Below are 19,744 nucleotides of genomic sequence, written 5' to 3' on the forward strand. Positions count from 1 at the left end.
CAGTGCTTCCTGGACTGCAAAAGTAACAGATTGTCTGTCTCTCGAGTACAGACATGCACATTTGCTTTCTGCAGCATAAGAGATTTTGTGGGGTTGATTTATTGCTACCGAATCCTTAATCACTTCACTCTTATTTTTAGCTAAGTAACCACTTATTTGAAGAACTTGCCATGGATGTATATGATGAAGTTGACAGGCGGGAAACAGACGCAGGTGAATAAGGCTTTCTGGAATATATATGTAGTTAAAACTTGAAATGCTATGTTACACATAAGGTGCTAGTGCCACTAAATGCTATGGGTGAAGTAATTTTTGTGTTTAGGAGTTGATTGGTACTTAGTTTCTACTACATGTAATGAGTGTTCAGTTTTATATTGGGGTATAAAATATGTTTTTCTAATTATTTTACTGCGTGGAGAACTCTCAGAAAAAGCAGTTCCTTTGACTCTGATTACGCTTAGTGTTGAAACTCTGATCTCTTGATCTAGTTCAATGAGTAGATGTTTCATGGGGTGAAGCTGCTCCAACACTGGCTCTGTTTTCTCTGTAAACAGTTTGGCTTGCTACTCAGAATCACAGTACACTGGTGACTGAGACCACGCTTGTCCCTTTTCTTCCTGTAAATCCTGAGTATTCTTCAACACGGAATCAGGTAAGTTATCTTGTTTGTGAGTGTTACAAAAGAGTTTTATTAACGTCGTGCAGGTGTTTACATTAATAAACTGGGGGGAAAGGGACACTCCACTTAAAAGAGTTTACAGTAGTTTCACATTACAACTGCCCTGATTTTTGGTTGTACAGTTACATTTCCCTAATTTTTTTAAAAAGTATTCCTCTCCCTTATTTGAATCTTTCACAAAGCAGGGGAAACTGAGTAATCAACTCACCATACAGGGAAAATGATGAAACTGAATGAAACAAAGTAGGGAAAAATAGAGGCACTGTTTCCCATATCTTTCTGTTACAGTAATCTTGGGTGTTACTTGTAGCAAGTGTGTGTGTGTGTGTGTGTGTGTAATTAAAATAAATACAGAAGTGTGATTAAGCAGATGGTGACGCTTCAATTTTTTTTGCAACCAATGTATTTTAAGATAAGGTACTATATTAATGTTAATACAAAAAGTTAACTATTGTAAACACACTAATATTGCTTCTAGGTAGTCACCTTTGTATGCAGTTTTTATGAAAACAAATGTTTGCAGGACATTTTTAAAACCCTGAGAATGGGGTTATAATATAAATACAAAGAGCTTTAATTACGATGCACAAATGCTATTACTATGTATCTGTTTTGCCAAGAAATTGCTGTGTCCATAAATGGTATCCTGTGTAACTTTTTGCATCTTGTTCTATGTTTTAGGGAAGACAGAAACTAGCTCGGTTTAATGCCCATGAATTTGCTACACTAGTTATAGACATTCTAAGTGATGCCAAGCGAAGACAACAAGGGAATCCTGTCACTGGCTCTAAAGGTGAATATGTTTTTGACTAATTGTCTAATCTTCTATACTTGCTGTGGTATCACTGAAATTACAGTTATACTAATTCATTATCTAGAAGTACATCATGTGACTTGATCATTTTTTGAAATGAGTAAACAAATTAAAGTCATCACTATAAAGCGATGGGTGTATGATTTGATTAATGTAAAGAGGCCAGTATTGTTTGCTGATGACAGCGCATTTGAGCTCAAGAGTAATGCTTAATTATAGAAGACTTGAATATTAAGGGTGATATTTCTAACAAAATGGACTTGAGACATGTACGCAATCCAGAAGTGTCCTTTCTGTTGGTATAGAACAGCATTCTGTGGAATTCCCCAGGTGGCTTCCTAAGTCTTTGGAGACCAGAAATTCTTTAACTGTATCTCTACCAGTCAATGGAATGTTGATCAGGAAAATGCCAGTGTTATAAGGATTATGGACACTTGTCTAAATGTGGGACTCTGCTTGAGAACATGCTTTAGAACTTGCTAAGTGTTAGGTTGCCTGCAAATGCTCACTTTCTGTGCTGTTTGAGCATATCTGAAGTTCGCTGATATCAAAGAGTACAACCATTTAAAACAGCAATCAAAAAGTAACACACAGCTGTGGTTCCAACACTGGAGATATGAAGCAAACATTTAAATACAAAAATATTCTCTCTAAAGAGATGCCAAAAGATCATATTTTATGATACAATTTCCCTGTATTACCCAACTGAATAGTGATGTAGATATGTTGGCAATCTCGTTCTATTTTGTACCTTATTTTCTTCACTGTGTGAAGTGTGTTAAGTTACCTCGTAAACCTTAATTCTCCTTAGTTACTTGAAGTTACCTAAATACTTCAAGGAGGTCAAAGGAATAAAATTAAAGACTGCAGAATTAATCTTTCACTGCTACTGTAGATTTGGCTGTTGTAGGTAATGATAATCTAGTCACACTAGATGGCGCTAACTTAATATTTTTCTTTTTCTGTTAGAAACAGAATAATTTTTTGTCCTAACATTTCTCCTCATGTTTTCTTTTAGTCTGCTTGAAGTTCTTCTGATATTATTAAACAACATAAACCAATTCTGCATACAAATCCTAATTAACTCATGTTTGTTTATAGAAAATGTGGAACTGATATTGAAAGCTATCAACAGTCAGCATAGTAGTGAGAGTCAAGATAACGACCAGCCTGATTATGACAGTGTTGCGTCAGATGAAGATACAGATCTGGAAGCAAATGCAGCAAAAGCAAATAGACAGAAGGTAGGTTTAGTAATGATGTAGGCTATTAAACCCCGTTCTTGCAAATACTTAATGTACGTGCTTACATTGAAATCAATTGGAGAACTCATGTGAGTTAAGTTAAACACATGTGTAAATGTTCATGGGATTAGGGCCTCAATGATTATTTCAACTCCATTTCACAGTCGCTTCCCACATTCTATAAAATCTCTATGCAGGATCAGAAATACGACTTAAAACATTTGTAAATGAAGCATTAATAAAACAGTTCTAAAAATGAGTCCCTTACAGAATTTATTTTATTTGGAGACAAACTATGGACCCAATAGCACAAAAACAAAAGCACTTCAGCAGTTAGTGTATTATGTCACTTGGCTTCTTTCATCCGAATATCTCAAAATACTTTACATTAAATTTCACCTACATATCAATGAGATAGCAAGTACAGATGGATAAATGAACGCTGAGAGATGAAATAATTCCTGAAAATAATCCAATAAAACAGGGAATAGAACGTAACAATCTTGGCTTCCTCACCTGCTCTAACCCATAAACTAATGTGAATAGTGTGAGCCAGAATATCAAATACTAGTCCATGCATTTTTTTTAATCAAAATCTTTATTAAATACCATCCTTTTCTTGTTTGAAATCCCGAGGCTAATATTATTGCATGTAAATGAGCTAAGAATTAATTGAGACCAGGTTTCTTCTGAGATGGTCCATAGCTTTAGTTGTGTAAAGTGTGCTGTTAGGTGGGGTTGTTACTTTCCTCGGTGACTCGTGTGAAGTCAGTTTTGGAAATCTGTTAAAATCATTGCTGTTTTGCTTCCTTACGGTAGATTGTCTGTCTTATAGGTGTGGTAAATATTTTATCTGATGATTTATTTTATTTATAGAGCCTGGATTCCGACTCGTCAGATGGACCAGTGACAGCACAAGAATACATGCAAGTTAAGAATGCTTTGGTGGCTTCTGAGGTAAAGATACAGCAGTTAATGAAGGTGAACATCAACTTGAGTGATGAACTGAGAACCATGCAGAAAAAGGTAACAAGTATAGTAACATAACTTCATTAGCTATAGGATTTTAATTTTGCTTATTTTTTAAATAAATATAAAATAAAGGACCATGTGTGAAGACCAGTCAAAATATTTTGAGAAATTAAAACTATTTTGGAATTGATGTAACAAAAATGAGTATATCCATGCAGAGCAAACTCTTAATGTTTCATCTCTCATGGAAGGTATTATTGGGAACTGTTTAGTTCAACCTCATTGATTTTTCCTTATTCCCAAACCATTGTTTAAAAAAAACTCATTCCATTGTCTTGTTTCAAAATGAGCAATTGTTTGAGGCTTTGGAAACAGCTGATAGTAGACGGGCATAAAGTGCACCTTCTGTTTTCTGTTAGGTCAGTTATTTAATCCAATAATAAGGGCTAGTGCTTATATTCATTTTAAAAGTCTCTATTGCCGGCAAGACCAGTTTAGCATATGTTAAAAGTATACATATGTCAAGTTAAAGCCAGGCTACCAGACCTTCAAATCCTAGTGTAGAAAAGGTCACTGTGTCCCAACAGGCCAGTAACAAATATAGTACATTACATGCTTGCAAATTAGTTGTCTTCATCGAACTAGCTATAATGTTGTGTCTACATGTATGCTAAGATATCTGCTAGGTTTTAAGAAAACATAGACAGCTTTATGGGACGATCTCCACCAAACAGAGTGACTGGAAACTAAGGTGCAAAAGTTCATTGCAAGGGAAGAAAATAGAATTGCTGAAAATGGAAAAGACCCACTAGATCTCTTGGTGCATAAACTTCCTCTGTCTGCAGGCTATCAGTTACTGATACTAGAAAGTCATTAAGATTCTAGAATTTAACTAGTTGGCCGACATTCAAATAGATGAGGTAAGATCTAGTACCCAAAACATACAGGATTAGTTGTATGTTTTTTCAGTGGGTCAGTGTACATGTGGATTCCTTTTCAAAACCTATAACTAATTGCTTACTCTTAGTATTTGTTTTTGGTTTTATTTTTTTGGTGATCTGCACTGTCTGTTCTTTATTTTGGATTTGTTTGCCATGCTGTCCTGTCTACTTTGTCAGGAAGGGATTCCATTAATTGACATAAAACCAGTCCCCCTTGAAGTTGCGCAGCTGTGGAATGGCACATAATTGTAACTGCAGTATTCTATAATTGTAGAGAAAACCAGTCCAGAGGTGCTGTCAAGCTACAGTACTGGAGATGTCAACTTTCCTAAGGTAGCGCAAGAGTTATCATAGACTATCAGGGTTGGAAGGGACCTCAGGAGGTCATCTAGTCCAACCCGCTGCTCAAAGCAGGATCAAGCCCCAGACAGATTTTTGCCCCAGATCCCTAAATGGTCCCCTCAAGGACTGAACTCACAACCCTGGGTTTAGCAGGCCAATGCTCAAACCACTGAGCTATCCCTCCCCCCGTCAATGAGGACTAGAAAGATTTGTCCTACCTGCTTTCTCCAGTGTCCTGACACAATGCCACTGCGCAGTGCTGCTACTTTCAAGAGCCTGGAGTGTTTGTGGGCCTCTGAGCTATTAGGATTTAATACCATTCATGGCTTGAGAATATCTTCAGCTTTATCCCTAACCTGATCAACTGAGCAGTTGGGACATGGTTTCAAGTGTTATTGTCCAAGCTGCTCTCTCACATAGCAGGTAACAGAAGATGCAAAACACATCTGTGCATACAAAGAGGGCAGTTATATGTACAGTTACCTGTTTTTGTCTTTGAGATCTCTGTTGGAACGCAAAATTTATAGAGGAACCTAAGACATCTTATGGGACTTCTTTGCTACTTTTGCAGGTGTCTTGATTAAGCAGCTGTCTGTATCATTTGAATTAATTTTTGGTTTAGAGATAAATTTATGCTTTAAGGAACCTAATCTTAGAAAAAGCTTTTGCTGTAGGAGTGGGGTATCCATTATATATTAGGATTTTAGTACATTGATACAGCATAGTGGGAGGAGACAGGGCCAGATTTTCCTGTGCAGCAGATGAGGGGCATAGGGTGCATCAGAGAGCCAGTCATAGCTCCCTCATTCTGAGGATCAGTTTGTGCTGGCCCCAGATCCAGTGATGTTTAGAACAGCTATGGGGCTGCACTGATTTGTCACTGGCTTAGTGACTTACACCAACGACAGCTAGGCATAGCAAAGCTCATAAGAACGGCCATACTGGGTCAGGTCCATCTAGCCCAGTATCCTGTCTTCCGACAGTGGCCAATGCCAGGTGCCTCAGAGGGAATGAACAGAACAGGTAAGGATCAAGTGATCCATCCCCTGTCGCCCAGTCCCAGCTTCTGGCCAACAGAGGCTAGGGACACCATCCCTGACATGGCTCCTCCACCTTACCCTCTGCTCCAAGGGGAAGGGGGATGGATGGCATAGTACCTAGCTACAGTAGCTTTAGGCCAATAAGAAGTTGCCCTATGGCAGGGTAGTTTTCTGCTGGCCATTTGTGGTCAGAATCTAAATGCTTTGCAGCACCTGAGCAGAGCAAAGGAGCCAGATCTCATTTGAGAATATGGCCCTTGGTCTCTTAATTGGCATAGGTTTATTTGATATTTTTAAGCACAGATTAAATTTAAATGTATAAGCAAAAAATTGTCTGTCTTGTCTAGTTGTCTAGTAGCATGATATGTATCTGATTTCTCACACTTCAGTTACTTGAAAAAGATACCAATTAAAGAAGAGGCAGAGCCTCTATTGGTGTATGTCACTTATGGATGGGTTCTCCCTAAATCGAGTGAAAAGGTGTTCTCATGAAAAACAGATGACTTTCTGACACATGGGCACTTGTTTGTGAACTTAAACAGTGACAGTGGTGAATTGATCTGATATGACAATAGATGAAAAACAGCAGACAGCTGAAATTATACCACACCCGGTTTATAAAATATGTGGTGAAAAATAAAGGGAAAAGGAGATTGTGCAGCATGGACCTGCTTGATTGTATTAAAATGTCAAACTTTTAAGGAGTAGCATTGCTCTTTACTGATCCTTAAATCTCAACACACAATACATGGTATGACAGACTGCACAGAGTGGGAAGAGGCAATATTTTAAATGGCTTCAGGATGCTAGTCAGAATCTTCACTTATGGGTACTGGACAGTGTCAGGCAGACTACAATTTTACAGCACAGACTGATTTTCTTGAAGGTTCACATGACGCAAAGCAAAATGCAAGTAAATACCGAATATTGTGACTCCTAATGAATGGCCCATCAGCTGTCTGAAACCGTATGCTCCATATATTGTTTGAGAAGATGTACATAATATTTAAATATTTGCAGTTTTCTTCATGATGTGTTAATATAGCAAACTTATTCTGAGAAATTTTCTTCTACAACAAAATTTAAATTGCTGCTCTTTTCCCCCACCCACAGATTTTAATAATAGTCTTGTTGGCGTCTTAGAAAGCAGTAGCTGATATCCTGTTTTCATAAGCTTAACTCCACTTTCCTCTTGCTTTGCAAAGCAAGCTCTAGTTTTCTTTGTGCTGTATCTGTGCTATAATTTTAGCAGTTGCATATTCAGAGGCTTTATTTAAGTCATCTTTAAGTTACTGTAGTGACTGTTTGCTGAACTGGAGTGCTTTGCTTGAAAAGAATTTATTTTTCTGTTGTTCAAACAGCCTTCGTGGTAATGAAAAATTTATGTAAAAATACAACTAACCTGGAAATGGATCTTATGCTTTTAACTGCAACAGCCAAATGTAAGATCCAATTTGACTTGCATCCCAACTAAAATAATAGTAAGTTGAAACTGACACTTATAAATCTACCAGACCTGCAGTAAAATATTTTTGTCTAAGCAAATGAAGTAGATTTTAAGAGCGAAAATTCCATTTAAAAATAATAATATCTAGTAACAGCTAGCTGGATTTTTTTTTTAAGGTGACAAGCTGTATTTGTATACTCAGTTTGCTTGCTGTAGAAAAACAAAGTCCCACTGCTAAACATTTCTTTCAGCTTCAAACACTACAGAGTGAAAATACGAACCTCAGAAGACAGGCCACAACCAATATATATCAGGTCCAAACTGGTTCTGAATACACAGACCCCAACAATCATTCTTCTTTAAAGCGACGACCATCTGCACGAGGTAGCAGACCTATGTCTATGTATGAGACTGGATCGGGTCAGAAACCCTACCTCCCAATGGGAGAAGTCACATATCCAGAAGAGAGCATAACAAGACTGCAGCCTTTCCCTCCACATGTAAGTAAAACTGCTAATGCTTCTGCTCTTCTTTGTATGTTCAGCTTTTTCTATTGCAACTCTGTTTGTTTACTTGATTATTTACCAACATCTCTAGACTGTCTGCCTCCTAGTAAAGTAAAACAGTAAGAATTATCACTGTTTGCTGTATTAACATGTCTGCAGGAGCTTGATGGTTTGAAGAATAAAAGCTGTAACATAATTCTCTGATCTGTAAATTGAAGCTTTTGGCTTCTGCTCAGCTATTTCCTTTAGCCACAATATATTTGCCAATATATGCATGCATGAATGTTTCAAAAGTAGGAGAGAAAAACCCAGAATTTAACAAGATATAGGTGTAGTTTGTGGATCTCTGATCTTGGGGCATACAGGTATGTGCTTATATGTAGAACTCTCAAGGAAGAGAATTATTCCAGGAGTGGGTGGGTCAGCTTTTGTGGCCTGCATCATGCGGGAGGTCAGACTAGATGATCATAATGGTCCCTTCTGACCTTAAAGTCTATGAGTCTATGAGAACTTGCAAGCCTTTTGAAAACACTAGGATTGAACTTTGCTGAAGATCGCTCATGAGTAGAAATGCTACATCGAAGCACCCAACCCTTTCTTGGAAGAGAGTTTACTTTCATGGATCTCTCTACAATATAGCTTTTCATTATTGTCTCTTACTTTGTTCGTTTTTAACTCTAGTGTTCACAGCCTAGTTTTTTAGGTGGCCAAGTCTGTCCTGATTAATACTTTCCTAAATTATTAAAGTTCCAATAGTGTGGTCAGCATAGACACTGATTCTGCTCTAAGGAATTTGCATTCTAGACTGACAACAAAAAATACACCAACACTCAAGAGTTCATTCTTTATCATATCTTTTTTTAAATTGCCAGAGGCAGGGGGAAATGTGTGGCAGTATTTTTTTGCTGACATGAATCAGGATTTTAAGGCTTTGTCAATATGTTGTCTGTGAGGCAGCACTATCTTGTATTCTCCTCAATTGCAAACATTAAATGCATTTGAAAGAGACTGCTTAGTTGTTTGAAAGTTGAAATTTCTTTCCTGGCTTGAAAAAAGTGCCATGTGCATATAAAACAAAATGCTTCGTGCAAGCAGTAGTCATGAATGTCTAAAGTATTTTACATGAAGTGCCATTTTGGCAGATGAGCTGAACCATCCGACATTAATGCCACGAGCTTGGATGTTTTTCAGTCTGATGAACAAGTATGGGACTTCTCAAACTGCTGGAAATAATAAAGTGCTTATTAGAAATTCAAACTAGATGATAAAAGTGATATCATCATAGATTATGTTGACTTGCTGTGAAAGATTTCAGTATAAAGTCAGTTCCTGCAGCAAGAAATGTCAGAATTCTTTTGTACACAGCAATTTATTCAAAGTGTAAGAAAGCTTCATAGGTTCCTGAAACTTCTCATTTGTTAACGTCTTGTTGGTTTAGAACTAACAGTTCTAAAGCATTGCTTTCTTTCTTGTGAAACTTGGTTACAGAAACATACTTTTTTTTTTTCCCTTTAATAAAATCTTTCTACTGAATCCTAGTGGGATATATTAGTTAAATGAACGCCTTTGCAGAAGCAGAATTGTAACTTCACATTTTGGTGAATGTATTTGTTCACTTTGGATTCAACACCTTTTAATACTGATACCAGAAGTAGCTTGAAGAAGTCAAATGCATTTTGCCGGAGTTACAAGTCCAGTCTAGCTCAGTCAGTTTTCTCAGTCATTCTGATCATGTCATCTCTTTGATTTATCCAATTTTTAAAATGCACATATGTTTAAAAGTTATTTTCAGAGTATCTGTGGGTTTTTTTTGTTTTCCCGAGTGTTTCTCTCCCCTCCCCCTTTTTTTTTTAGATCGGGAGGAGTGCGTTTGTGACCTCCTCTTCATCTCTGCCTTCCTTCCCCTCCACGCTTTCCTGGTCAAGGGATGAAAGCACACGAAGGGTTAAGTACCTTCTGAATTGGTCTGTTACCTGGAGGAGGTGGCCATCTCCCTGGAAGCCTTGTGCCTCTGTCCTTTCCCCTCTATCTGTTAACTGGCCTTCATCCCTGCATGAAGCAGCACTTCATCACTTTCAGTTTCTTTTGCCACATACTATGGATACACTTGCTTCACTCTTGTCTAACTTCACACCAACCTAAATACCTGTAGCATTTAACACCACGCACAAGTTGCTCCAGATCACTTATCCCACAATATGCTATTGAAAATGAGCTGGTGGCTGAAGAAAAGTAATTTAGCAGGCACTTACTGGCTCATGAAATATCAGTATGTACTTTTTCTGCTGACTAAAATGCATTGCATGGGACACAGGTATGCTCAAAGGGTTAGTAAAAGCTATGGAGCCTGTTACCTCTAGAGGTCACCACTTTGCATCCAGTCCAGGTTGGTACTGATGGACAGAGAGGTTACTTTTTGACAGCTGTTTAGTAGACTGTTTGAAATGAGTGAGCTCTTTGTCCAGTTATATCAGACAAGCATCCATATCACCCACCACTTGGTTTAACATTGTGTAGCCCTTTTACTGGTGGTACTGAAAGAGGCTAAGGCTTGAATGGGCCTGGAGACTGAATTCATTCTTAGCAATGCTCCTTTTAGGTCAGGGTTAAAAGTACATTCATGGCACAATGTTAGAGGTAGCTTATATTGCTGCGGCCTGAGAATCAACAAACGTTGGTTTCTAGGACCTTACAAAAGCACTGCACTGACTTTAAAAAAAAATAAAAAAAAAAAAAAAGAAGCCATTACATTATGGGATTTTAATTGAACTATAAAAGTCTATGGTATCCCAAAGATACCTCTATTTGCATTGTTTCTGACTCATGAATGAACAGTTTTGATTCAGAACTGCAGGGTTCATCGAGACATTATGGTCTAGATAATACTTAGTCCTGCCAGGAGTGCAGGGGACTGGATTAGATGACCTCTTGAGGTCCCTTCCATCCCTATGATTCTGTGATTATGTACGTTTTTATGAAAACATTGAAATATGAAACAGATAAGTATGCTATATTCCAGCGGTTCTCAAACTGTGGGTTGGGATCCCAAAGTGGGTCGCGACTCCATTTTAATGGTGTCGCCATGGCTGGCTTAGACTTGCTGTGGCCCAGGGCCAAAGCCCAAGCCCGAGGGCTTCAGCCCTGGGTAGCGGGGCTAAGATTATAGACCCCCTGCCTGGGGTTGAAGCCCTTGGGCTTCGGCTTTGGCCCCCCGGCTTGGGGAAGTGGGGCTTTGGCTTTGCCTCCCTCCCGGGATGGCGGTGCAATGAAGTTTGAGAACCCCTGCAGTATTCTCATACTTGTTATACACTGTTCCACTGCAGTCTTAAATCCAACCCTATGTGAGGACAATTAATAGAAGCACAGAATGAAGTATCCTCACTACAAAATCGCAAGGTTAGGGATGGTTGGCTAATTGAACAATCTGATACAGTAGACTGGTCATGCCTGATTTATAGACTTTACATTTTGTGTGGGATCTTAGAAATATTTCTATGTATCCAAAAAATTGCAGAATAATGCTATCTGAACAAGCCCCAACTACAAGGTAACCATTGTATAAGAACTGTGCTTTTAACTAATAGATTCTTGCTACACGTTTATTCAGCATATTTCAGAATAATTTATGATTTGAAAACTGATATCTTTTACACACTCTTTGAGCAAGATGACATTCGCATAAGTTTGAATCACCTTGGGTCACCACAGTGAGTGAATTTCATTTCTCATCTGCAGCTTGGATCCGCAGTTGTTAAGTGTCTTTAATGGATGTAACTATTATTGCTATATACTACTTAATATATTTGTATTCTTCCTATACTTTTATGTCTGTTTTATATAAATATATTTATGGGTAGTTTGACAGAACCCATTTTGTAGTATTGTGTGTTATTGATTTTAAGCTCCACTTTTCAATATTAAATCAGGACTTTCACAGGAGCAAATTAAAGGAGAAAAGCATTCATAGATGACTTTTTAAAACATGGCTATTTTTGGAGATACCTTTCTTTAAAAAGACCTTCTCTCCCTTTTTAGCCCAACTGTTCCGTGTGTCTGATTCCGCAGTGAAATCACAATCCTGTAGCTGACACTGTATCAGTCTGTTTCTTTGGCAGCTATGCAGTGTCTCAACTCAAGCTTTATTATTTAACAGTTGAACTGTGAGGAATAGAGCTTTGTATAGCAACATTTTGAGGATTCATTTGCCTTTCAGTTGCTTATTTTTTTAGCCAGATATTTGTTTTCTTCAGCATGAAAGTCCCTCTTTAAAACCTCAGAACACAAGTTAATTCTGACTACAAGTGACATGGTGACTTCTGCCCAATCTGAAAAATACTTGATTTACATGGAATAGTAGCAGATGACAAATCTTTAAGTGGCTGTCTTCCTTCACAGTAAAGTGTGAATTGCCAGTTTGGGTACAGTTAATTTATTACTGGAACTAAAAACTTGCTCAAATATTTGTGTGTGTGTGCGTGCGTGCACGGGGGGGTTAATCCTACCTTACACATCTCTAATTCCAATACTAAGGCTAAGTCCTGGGTTTTTTAACTGGCTGTTTTTGTTTGTGACCAGAGTGTTCAGCTTTGCCATTTAGCAAACAGTTTTTATCTGTGTACCATCTGATAAATAAATGCCATACAAATGCTATTACCTACAGCTTTATATTGTCAGAGTCTGCCTAGCATTGTTTTCAGATTCTATCTTCTCTAGTTACCTTACTAGATGTAATCAAAAGAACACCACAATTTAGGTTTCTTTCTATGCAAGGTAACTGTAAATTGGATAGAAATTCTTTAGTTTGAGTTGTTCAGAGCAGGGACTGTCCTTTAGTGTTTGGAAAGCACCTAGCACATGGGGGCACCTCTGTAAATAAGAATAATAGAAAGAGTTGTCTATCAGGCTTAGCCTCATTCGTGCCTGTTATAATGGAAAGTGCGTGTTAAGCATGCTGATTTGAGCCTTCCTTTAAAATCCATCACTGGAGAGTCCCTTGAACCTCACTCTGTTTTTCTAATAAAGATCAGTGGGAGGTTAATGTGACTGCGAATGAGGAAATCCCATAGCATTGTTGAGATTGGTTTTACTTCAATTCCAGGATCTGCACTGTGCAGTAAAAGACCAAACCTCATAGTGTCAAGTATCAGAGGGGTAGCCGTGTTAGTCTGAATCTGTAAAAAGCAACAGAGGGTCCTGTGGCACCTTTAAGACTAACAGAAGAACCTCATAGTGACATTAATGTGGCATGTTCATAGGTGGGAAGGGTATAATTGTCTGTCCTCTAGAAAAATGTGTACTAACGTAGAATGCCCTGGCCTGGGCACCACTGAGGGGAGTTGTAGTTGGTAAGTTGCTGCATCTTTGCTATTCTTTTGGTATTAGGCCCAGAAGATGAGAATAAGTAATCCAGGGCTGCTGTTTGAGGAAGGAGGGAGAGAGCTCCAGAGTATACTTCCCTTTCTTGCTTTTGCATTATGTTTTCCAGTCCCATGGAATTATTCTGGAATTATTTTAAAATCCCAAATTGCAGACTTTCCTTGGATATGAATTCCTGAGATTGGTGAGGTTGTGAGGTATTCAGAACAAAAATCATTGGGATGTATGTTCCCTGGGTATAAACTATACTGGAGCTCACAGAAGTGGTAGAATAACTCGTTACCTGAAAGATTACATGGAATCTAATGAGAGAAACTTCCTGAGTGTAGAGAACCATATGATGGCATCTCAAGGGATACAAATCCCAAGTCATAGGAATACAAGTCAGCTCAGTTATTACTGACTCTCTGCTCAGGAAAAAGTATGCCAAGTGTGTCATATTGAGGAGGGTTAGAGGTAACTATACCCAATAAAGCAGTAATAGGTGATGTCCCCCTCTTGCCCATAAAGTGGTCCTGTGTTGCATTGGAAGATGTAAGACTTGCGGTTGTCTGGGAGTTGAGCTAATTCCATTTGCCAACTCCAGGCTTCTGCAAAAGCACATTTGCTCAGTCATTTGAAACGGGGTGGTTGTCAGACTCCAGAAGTGATCCCAAGATCGTTGTGTGGGGTCCCTTTTGAATATCCTGGGAACAGGGGCAAAGTTTTCTTGGGGGCAGGAAGATCATCAGTGGCAAGTAGCTGAATGTTGGGTTATGATGATGAAGAAGCAGAACCCCTGCTCTGTAAAGCTGATCAGCTTGTAATGGTTGGGGAAGAACATTCCCTGATATGTCAAGGTATAAAATGTATTTTAAAAATAAAATACTTAATGTACTTTATGAAGAAACTACTTACTAAAGAAGGAATAACTAGCCAGGCAAGACACTTTATTTCTTGTAGGTGAAATGGAGGAATAACCTATGGTATTTAACTCATTTCAGCATTGCTGCTGCATATAGTGACGTAAGCATACATGACAGCTGTCAGTGAGAGAAATTAACAAAATCTCAGCCCGTAAGATCTTAGCCTAAAATGTGTGAGTGGGTATAACGTAGCACCGAACAGAGACTGATGGCCATGACAGCTTGAGCTTGTAAAGTAATGTAGGACCTAAATGAAGTCTTGTGCAAAGGGAATGAACTAGTTTACACGGGGAATAGTTCCCTGGCAAAGTTCTTGACCCTTTCTTTTTTTAGGTACTATCCTTAAACATTTCTTTATTCTTTGTAGGCATCGAAATTAGAGAAACAGAATAGCATGCCTGAAAGTGACTATGATAACCGCACCCCCAGTTTGGAGTTGGATGAGACGGGGTATGTCTTATTACATGAATTAGCTAATGTTTGTGTCTGTATAGTGTCTGCAGACATAAAGCCCTAGTTAAGTGCTAATAGAAACTGCTCTGTAGTCCAGTGACCACTTCAACATTCTTCTTTTTTTCCCCAGGCCAGGTAGGAAAGGAAGGCAGAGAAGTATCATTTGGCAGGGGGAAGGGTCTATCCCTGAGAACTCAGATACAGATGCAACCCCAAGTTCCACTTTGCCCAGTACAGAAGATGTTATTCGAAAAACTGAACAGATCACTAAAAATATCCAGGAGCTGCTGCGAGCAGCACAAGAGAATAAGCATGACAGGTAAGGATGGGAGTCTAAGTGTTCTGGAATTTCCAAGATTAAAAATATTATAAAATGCTTCCAAGCGTAGAGACTTTAATTTCATGTAAATGAATCATGTATGGTCATGTGTTCCCTGGGTTGCGGGGAGCAGCAGATGTTACTGGGGCTGTGGGCAAAAGGACATGGAACAGCTTCTCTCCGTGGAACACTTCCTCGGGACTTGGCAGATATCCCTGGGAGCAGCTGCTGTTTGGAGCAGTGTCTGCTCCCAGTCTGCCTGCATCCCACTCAGTAAGAAGCAGTACAAGCAAGGGGAAGTGTTGGGAGATGGCTCCCTTGCAAATCCTGTTGCTAAGAAAGCGGAGGTCAAGGGACCACTGCAGAGGCCTGGGAACAAGTGGGATTTCCCCTGGATTCTCAAACTACACAGGAGTTATAGATCAGGGCACCTAGAAGGGAACATTCAGCAGTAACTGAGTGTAACCTCTGTGAAACAGCTGCAGTCAGGAAGGATTTGGCCCTTAAACTGCAGATGGTTTTGTTTGTGTACATAATTGCTATGTTCTCTGTAATAGTTAGGGCCCTACCAAATTCACGGCTGTGAAAAACACATCATGGGCCATGAAATCAGACCTCCCCCATGAGATCTACCTATTGGAGGGGGGGGAGGAGCAGGGCTACGGGTACCCCAGATGGGGGCTTCTACCATGTACTGTGCTCCAGCTGTTAGAGCGCCGGGCTGGGGAGAGATGGGACTTTCTCTTCCCTTGCATGGCCACTCTCAGGGGTAGATCAGCCCCACCTCGGGGTACCTCCCTCAGCTGCAGGAAGCTCTGTGGCTGCACTGCCTTCAGAGCTTCCTGCAGCCAGAGGAGGTTCCCGGAGGTGGAGGTGGGTCTGATCTCCCCTGTGCTGCTGGGAGCACCCCAGTTGGGTAGTCCTGGCTGGGGTGGGACAGGATTTCCTCTTCCACTGTATGGCTGCTTTCGGGGGGGGAATCATGCCCACCTGCGGGTACCTCCTCCGGCTGGCGAAAGCTCCATGGCTGCGCTGCCTTCAGAGCCCAACTCTGAAGGCAGCACAAAAGTGAGGGTGGCAATCCCACAACGCGCCCCCCCCAACCCTCTTTTGGGTCGGGGACCCCCAGGCTACAGCACCCTGAAATTTCAGATGTAAATATCTGAAAATGTGAAATTGACTAATTTTAAAACCATGAAATTGACCAAAATGGAGCATGAATTTGGTAGGGCCCTAGCAATAGCCCTGTATCGTCTATTTTTTATAGCAATAGATAAGCCATCAGCAAAAGCTGTTCTGAACTGTTAAAGTAGAGCCAAGAACTAGATAGGCTTTTCTCAAGTTTGCCAGTGCTAAAAAATCAAAGCGGCCTATTTATCTGAACATCAAATTAGTACTCAGCCTGAGCTTCCCCCCATGCACTCTGACCTGACAGTTAACTTTGCCAAATCTCCCTGAGTTGTTGGTAATGATTCTTTGTGGTGCATCAACAGCAGGTGGTTCTAGGTAGTTTTTTATAGGCATATAATGGCAGCTATATCATAGTGCATGTTAGTGCATTCCATGTTAGCACTGAGTGGTCCTAGGCTCCAAATAAACTTCTCTTTTCCTCTGGCAGTTCTCATTTGAACTGCAGTCACAGCCTCAGCGCTGAAGGATTATACAACACATTACCCATGAAACCGGCTAACTACCTTTGTTAAATCTTGCAGCTCATAGAGTTCAGTTTCTGAGCTTCTTACCTCCACAATTGAGGAAAAATAGGCAACAGTTGCATTCTGGGGGCCACTTCTGCTTCTTCCATGCTTATTTACTTTGTTTGCACTTTCCTTTGGCTAGGTGGGAGATGCACAGTGTTTCCTGTGTGATCCTGGGTGGAGAAGTCAGAGTGCATTTTCTGACTGAGCTCACTTGAGTCAAAATTCAGACTTAGCCCCTTCCATAAACCACTCTTGTTGTTTGCTCCCAGGGTTCTTATAAAGGGGAGCTGCAGTAAAAAATAACCAATATTCTTATTTTAAATTTTATTTGTATATTTTACCAGTAACAATAGTTGAAACGCACCAAAATCATCTAGAATAAAGAACCCAGGACATGTTTTTCCCCTGCTAAATTGAGTGAAGTTGCTTAGTAAAGAATACTTTAATCCTTCCTCATGTTTTCTTGTTCCTCAAGTTAAGGGAGCATTTTTTTTAACACAAGGGACAAGTATCTCTTTAGATCTGTAAATAAAACAAATTAAATTCATAAATGCAAATAAGAAAAATGAACGGAGAAATCTTTTGAAGAAATAATGATTAGCCTTGCAAAGAGACCTATAACAAAGAAGGGACAGAAGAGAAGAAAGATATTGAAGGGAAGGCTTTAAGAGATCAGGGTAAGGAACAAGTTGTTTGGTTATTAAAGCAGTGTTTCTTCTACGCCACAAATGGAGCATGTTGGTTACCATACTTAGGTGGCCGTGACCCTCTAAAGCTCTTAGCCACGAACAAAAACGCAATATTGTATTGTATTGCATGGCTTTGCCTCAGATGTGCTACTGCTCAATGAATCACATAGCGGGGCAAGCTATAAGGGAAAATAATGGAACAAATCTATTTCACTTAATTTTGATATGAATAAGACTATTTAGAGAAGTCCCATTGCAAATATATTGTCATATAATTGAACTTCTGAGAACTGTAATGAGATTGGGAATATTGTAAATAAAAATGACTTGCCACATGGAGAATCTGAACATGAATGTTAATTGTTCTTCCATCATCCTAATGAAACTCCTTCCTTTTTCTCACTCTTTTTGTTCCTTTTCCTGTACTCATCTGTCTAAATAGACCATTAGAGCGTGCAAGCATGCTTAAGCTCAGACAGAGCCTCGGCTGTTTCAGTACCCTGGTTCCATGGGCCGAGAGAGCTCCCCTGCAGCCTTGGACCCATCAGCAGCCTGAGCCTACCTGCTGGTACTCTGGCCTCTGTCCCTGCCTTCCAGGCACAGTGTCCTTTCTCTTTTTCTCTGCTGCCTTTCCCCCTTCATGCACGTTCAGCACCGGGGTGGTTCGAGGTTATGCATGAAAGGCTTTAAATGATAAGAAAACTTATAGGTAATAAGTACTAAGAGTTATGGGGCCAATCCTATGTCCTGTGAAGTTAATAGGAGCTTTTACTGTTGACTTAGGTGGGAGCAAGATCAGGGCCTAGTGGTACAGCTAACAGAGGCTTGAGGTTTCCCTCTGACAGCCCTAGCTTGTCTCTCCATTCTGGTCATTGTTTATCAAAAAAATCTGCATCTGATCATTGATGACATAATTTGTTGTAGCAGTGTCTACGCACTGTTACTGCAGAAATAGCATTATTTGCATGAGCCATAACACACAACATTTATTCTTTTAGTCTAATAACAGTCTGTTTATGGTGAATACTAGAGCCTAGTTTCTAGCTTGCATAAATTACCATCAAAACTAAATTTTAGGTTTTAATAAGTTTATGTAATGGCAACCCAAAACTTCAAAACCTGACCAAAATACTGTTCTGATCTTTAAGACCTACTGCATCTGAGATACAAAACCTGTTTAAAGGAAAGTTTAAAATCCAGTGTATATGGGCTGTGACCTGTCCCCAAGGTTTAATCCTAAACACTATTATGGCCAGTCATCACTATCAAAGTGAGAGGAAGGGTTACAGGAAGTCTTCAGAAATTCTCTGTAATAAGAATTTTTTCAAAATATGACAATTCTCTAAAATTTGTGTAGATTTAGGAAGCCAATTCAGTCGCACTATGACCTCTAGTGTCTACCCAGATTTTAGTCAGTGTATGTTTTAAAAAAAAAAAAATTTAAAAAATCATCACTAGTGAGAAGTATCGTTTTGTGTCTGCACATTTTGTACAATGGGGTCCTGGGGTTGCTAGATGCTATGGTGATACAAATCATAGTACTAATAAAGTACTTAGTGTTTGAACTGCTTATCTTACATCAGTAGAGGCTTTCCTCAAATATACATTGAAAACTTTGATGCAACAAACCCAGATGGCCTGGAAATGTGCACCTAACTATTGCATCTCTAATACACTCTTACATTCCATAATTACTGGGGCTTGTTACTGTGCCATGGAAATCAATGGAGGCTTAAACTGCACCTTTTTTTCTTGTTTTCTGTAGGTTTCCTCTACTATTCAGTGTGGCTCATGGAGAGTAAATTGGTTATTAGCCCGACTCTCCTTTCTAGTAGAGCAGGGATTGCTACAGTGCACTTTTGGTAAAAAACTAGTGATGGTGGGAAGTCTCATTTTGTTTGGAAGAGCCCATGGGAATGCAACACACACACAATCAAGATGTCCCCCTTTTATAGCAACTTTCCTGCATAACTCAAATGACCCCTAAGTGTGTTGCTTTCCTTTTTAGTGTATCTGTAATTTACATGTTTGGGGTTTTTTTTTTTTGCATGTTCAGTATTGCAAGTTAATTGAATAAAACGATTGTGATTTCAGTCTGAAAGTGATTTTTAGATTTAGAATTGAGAGATGATGCTAAGGAAAAATATTCTTCTTTTGAATGGTACTGCCTGATAAACTAATTTTAAAAATACTAGCTTAAGGTCTGAACTATACTAACTATCCTGTAGATTATTATCTTAAATGGAGTATTTGGAAAGTATAGGTTTTAAAAGTAGACTTTTGACAGAAGGCTAAACTTCTTTCAGGCTTCAGGTAA

The 19,744-nt window shown here is 39.3% G+C and overlaps 1 protein-coding gene across 11 annotated transcripts in view; it reads left to right on the forward strand.

Moving 5' to 3' along the window:
- Positions 1-19,744, forward strand: part of GIT2 (GIT ArfGAP 2) — a 50,891-nt gene that overhangs the window by 25,074 nt on the left and 6,073 nt on the right. For 3 of the 11 annotated variants that reach the window (XM_024196401.1, XM_024196402.1, XM_024196406.2), the window contains exons 10-19: positions 141-213; positions 555-652; positions 1,361-1,472; positions 2,595-2,737; positions 3,614-3,763; positions 7,731-7,979; positions 9,840-9,929; positions 14,634-14,716; positions 14,850-15,038; positions 17,870-17,995. In XM_024196401.1, the coding sequence (XP_024052169.1) occupies positions 141-213; positions 555-652; positions 1,361-1,472; positions 2,595-2,737; positions 3,614-3,763; positions 7,731-7,979; positions 9,840-9,929; positions 14,634-14,716; positions 14,850-15,038; positions 17,870-17,995 (1,313 nt within the window). Of the gene's footprint in view, positions 1-140; positions 214-554; positions 653-1,360; positions 1,473-2,594; positions 2,738-3,613; positions 3,764-7,393; positions 7,514-7,730; positions 7,980-9,839; positions 9,930-14,633; positions 14,717-14,849; positions 15,039-17,869; positions 17,996-19,744 lie in introns of those variants that run through there. The other 8 variants (XM_024196404.1, XM_024196414.1, XM_024196411.2 and 5 more) reach the window with 6 other exon arrangements.

This window comes from Terrapene carolina, unplaced genomic scaffold (assembly GCF_002925995.2).
Source record: "Terrapene carolina triunguis isolate 2854851 unplaced genomic scaffold, T_m_triunguis-2.0 Scaffold234, whole genome shotgun sequence".
NCBI classification, from domain to species: Eukaryota; Metazoa; Chordata; order Testudines; family Emydidae; genus Terrapene; species Terrapene triunguis.